Source organism: Merops nubicus, unplaced genomic scaffold, assembly GCF_000691845.1.
Source record: "Merops nubicus isolate BGI_N331 unplaced genomic scaffold, ASM69184v1 scaffold28704, whole genome shotgun sequence".
Classification (NCBI taxonomy): Eukaryota; Metazoa; Chordata; class Aves; order Coraciiformes; family Meropidae; genus Merops; species Merops nubicus.
Genome location: NW_008602695.1, coordinates 1 through 3785, shown reverse-complemented (window position 1 = coordinate 3785; position 3785 = coordinate 1). Strand labels below are relative to the sequence as shown.

At 54.5% G+C, this 3785-nt stretch overlaps 1 protein-coding gene across 3 annotated transcripts in view; it reads right to left on the bottom strand.

Annotated features, from left to right (window-relative positions):
- The window catches only part of ZGPAT (zinc finger, CCCH-type with G patch domain), a 5515-nt gene extending 1921 nt beyond the window's left edge, over positions 1–3594 (bottom strand). The window contains exons 1-5 of one of the 3 annotated variants that reach the window (XM_008938445.1): positions 3388–3594; positions 2945–3339; positions 2108–2241; positions 1509–1661; positions 385–588 (exon numbers count right to left, since the gene is read on the bottom strand). In XM_008938445.1, coding sequence (XP_008936693.1) covers positions 385–588; positions 1509–1661; positions 2108–2241; positions 2945–3339; positions 3388–3594 — 1093 coding nt within the window. The remainder of the gene's footprint in view (positions 1–384; positions 589–1508; positions 1662–2107; positions 2242–2944; positions 3340–3387) is intronic. The other 2 variants (XM_008938446.1, XM_008938447.1) reach the window with 2 other exon arrangements.
- Between the last annotated feature and the right edge of the window lie 191 nt (positions 3595–3785).

Below are 3785 nucleotides of genomic sequence, written 5' to 3'. Positions count from 1 at the left end.
CAGCAGGCTTTGCAGTCTGCTTCTAGAGCCAGGAGATGCTTCACCACAGACATCAGAAGCTTCACGGATCACTTCTCTTCTACCTGAAGCCTTTGAACATCTCACACAAGGGTTCTCACAGCTTTAATCATGAGCTTGACCACGGTTCCAAATTCTGCTCTCACCATATTGGGGCTGGTGCATGCAGAGAGCAGCACCTCAGGTAGTTAACTCACCCCTTCCTGCCCTCTAGCCAGCCATGACTGAGCTCACAGCTGGAGCCTTAACAAGCCCTTCAGCACAGAAAAGTTGAAGCTTCAGCCAAACTCTTGCTTTTCTGAGCTAGCTCTGGGAGCCAGGGAGCAGCCAGGCTCTTGCAGCACCAGGACCCCCTTGGCCACTTACCTTTCCCAAACTCATATCCCATCTGAACAAGCAGTTTGGAGCCAATTCCACGAGTGTGGGCTTCCCAGCCACCAAAAGAGGAACTGCAGGCAGGGGTCCACTCCCCGTTCTCTGGAACTCCTGAGTCTACCACTGTGGCACAGAAGAGAAGAATCAGTGAAGCACAGAAACAAAGCTGCTCTGCAAAACCTTCACCCAGGACAGCTGCATGGCATGAAACCCCCTCAGGAGGCAGTACAGGAGACCTCTCCCACCCCAGGATCATTCAGCTGCTCCTCCAGCCTGCCTCAGCTCCTACTGAGCTGTCACCTTGTATGAATGCTGCACAGTGAGTCACTTCACTGAGAGCTCTTGCTTGAGTTCAGGCACTGACCATCCCACAGTTCCAGGCAGGACCATCCAGAAGTCACTGTGCCTTGTTTCCTTCCCTCTAGGATGGTGACACAGACTGATGTAGACCATCAGAGTAAAATCTGGCAGAGGGGATGTGACACTTGTTCTGTGCCTCCAGCTCATGTCCCTGGAATGAGGCTCCTCCAGGCCACAACACTCCTTGTGTGTTATTAGCAGGCAACAGTCTTCATTAGGCTACAGGTAAAGAGCTCCAGGACAGCACTTTGTCCCTGTGACATCAACGTGGCAGTGGCACAGGGACAGTGTAATCTCAGAGAAGTCACTTGGGCTCTCTCCATGTCAGCTTTCAACAGAACAGAGCATGACTGCTCCTAGGAGCTCACTGGAGGGAGCACCCCCCACCCTGGGGGTCTCACACCCCTGTGTCACGTGGAGCACCCAGAGATGGGGACATCTGATTCACTTATCACCTCAACCCAGCCAGACTCAGAGCTTGGAACTCAGCCCTGAGCCACCCCACCCTCCTCTTTCCTGTGTTGGAAGTTCTCATGGAAACCTCCAGCTTTCATTAAGTGCCCATTTGCATAAAACACAGATTTTAGCTTGCAAACAAGAGCTAATTACCACTCGCTATCTTTCCAAAATCAGCTCCAGCTTCCTCAGAGGTGAGAGGTTTACAGTGAAAGCCCCAGGAGAGCCCCAGCAGGCCCCAGAGAACAGCCAGCCCTGATGCCAGCTGGGCTTTGCCCAGGCTGTGCCCTCTCCCCTACCTTTGGCATAGCCAGACTCGTCAGCACTGTCCTCAGAGGACTCCTCGGCGCCGCCCTGGCTCCGCAGGGGGGGGATGATGCTGTCCCCCTCCACCACAGCCTCCTTCAGCAGCAGGGACTCAAACCTCACCGTGTAGTAACCACTGTCGATGTCTGTGGAAGGAAAAGCCAGGACACGACCTCATTAATCCTTTAATTCATTCAAGGCCACGAGCTCCAGTCATCCTCCAGCACGCCGCTGGCAGAGGGCTCCCTAACACAAGGCAGAGGTGGGAGGCCCAAGGTAGGTGTGTTTTCAAAAGTTCTGCTTTCTTTTTGTGCTTTAGATCTCTGGCTGGGAGGGGGAAGCCATGAACAGCCATTCCCACACTGCCCATGCTGCTACTTAAAGCTTTATTTTTAAAAATGAAGCAGTAATTCCTGCTCTCCTGCCTCCCTTTTGTCGAACGCTCTCCTCTTCCTCAGCCCAACAAGATCCAGGCTGCTCTCTCAGTGACAAGACTCTCCACCAAGGGCTGCAGCTCCATAGTTAACGTTTTCCAGCATCACCCAAACCTGCCAGGTCTTCTGTTGGCACCAGCAGCCCCAGGCAGCCTCACCAGTGATCCTGGCCGTGTACCAGATGCCGTCGTGGTGCTTGGCCAGGCAGGCAGAGCCCACCTCCAACGTGCTGAGATCTGGCTCCTGGAACGGCTGCAGCTCCTCCACAGACACCACCTGGCCGTGGGAAAACCTGCCAGAAGGGAAGGGAAGGGGGAGAGGAGTCACCTCCACCTCATCCCAGCAGGCTCCCAGTAAAAACTCCCTCCCTCCTCAAGGGGGACACCAACGAGTTGCCAGCGGTGATCAATCCCCCCCCAGTAATCACAGAATTCTCACCCTCTGCTAGCTCAACGACACAGATTACCCTTTTTCACATAACAAAGAACACATCCCACCCCAGAGCACTGAGCTCTCCCTGCTAGGAGGCTGGGGCTTCACCCCCAGTGAAGAATTCACAGGTCCCTGCAGATAAAGGGGATCAGAGAGACCTGTGGGTCTCCAGCACAAGCTCCTGCCCACAGGGCCTCAGCCCCTTACCTCCTGCAGGTCTCTGCCACCTCTCCGTGCAGCTGGAAGGTTCTTGGTTACAGCAGCCAAGCTCTGGGGGGTGATTTTCAAATGCCTGCTCAGTTATAAACTGAGCCACTCAACTAAACTCTCTGCAGCTTTCCCCAGGGATTGTCCCTTTCACCTCTGCCTGAGCAGATGGAACCAGCCACACAGATGCCACTGCTCACCACAACCCCTTTAACAACATCAACAAACACACAACATTCCACTGGCTAAAAAAGCCAAATTTGGCTCTTTCAGAGGGGGTTCATCCCTCTGAAGGAGGAGGCTGTCAGCTACAGGAAGGACACACGCCCCCTCCCAGCCCTTCCCCCTTTTTTTACCGGCAGTTCTCCTTAAATCTGCACTTGTCATCCAAGAAGAAGGGGCAGGGCTTCAGCGACTTGTGGGTGGGGTAGAGGTACAGCACCCTGACCCCTGCACTGCCGTCCTCCAGCTCCTCTGTCCCCACAATCATGGCGTTGTGGTACTCCAGGGTCCCCCAGGAACTGTAGTAGGGGGCTTTAACCTTCATCCCACTCAATTCCTCCTCCTCCTCCTCCTCTCTCTCAGACTCCTCCTCCTCTTCACTGGACTTTGGTTCATTTTTGCCATCGTTTTCTCCACCTCCCTTTGATGGCATCTCGTCGTTGTTAGTCGAGGGCTCCTCATCAGTTCCAAGCTCAGCGATGGCTTCCTTAAAAGCAGCATACTCCTCATCCTGGGCAGCTCCACCTGCCTTGGTGTCCTGCTCCAGGAGACCTCCTGGGAGGGAGGAGGAGGAGGCATTTGTATCCAAAGTAGCCAGAAGCTTGCTCTTTTTGACGGACACCAGGCTGGATTCGGTCAGTTCTATCAGCTGCTTTAAATCCTCCTGCAGCTGAATCAAGTCCGACTGCTGCGAGGGGTCCAGGCCCGCCCCTAAAGCCAGCTCCACCTGCTGCAGCTGGGCATTGTAGGTCTGAATCGCTGCTTCCAGATTCTCTTCATCCATTTTCAGCAAAATAAAAGGCAGAAACGCCTTAACTGCGCCCTTCCAGGGATCTCAGAACATACCGGGTTAAGACAAGCAGCGCCTTGGATAACACGCCCTTGCCTGCAGAAATCACCGTCTACCTCGGAGAGGAGCAGGGCGATGCTGCTGCAGCACACCGGCGGCGAAAGTCGACGGGAGAGGCCGAGGTG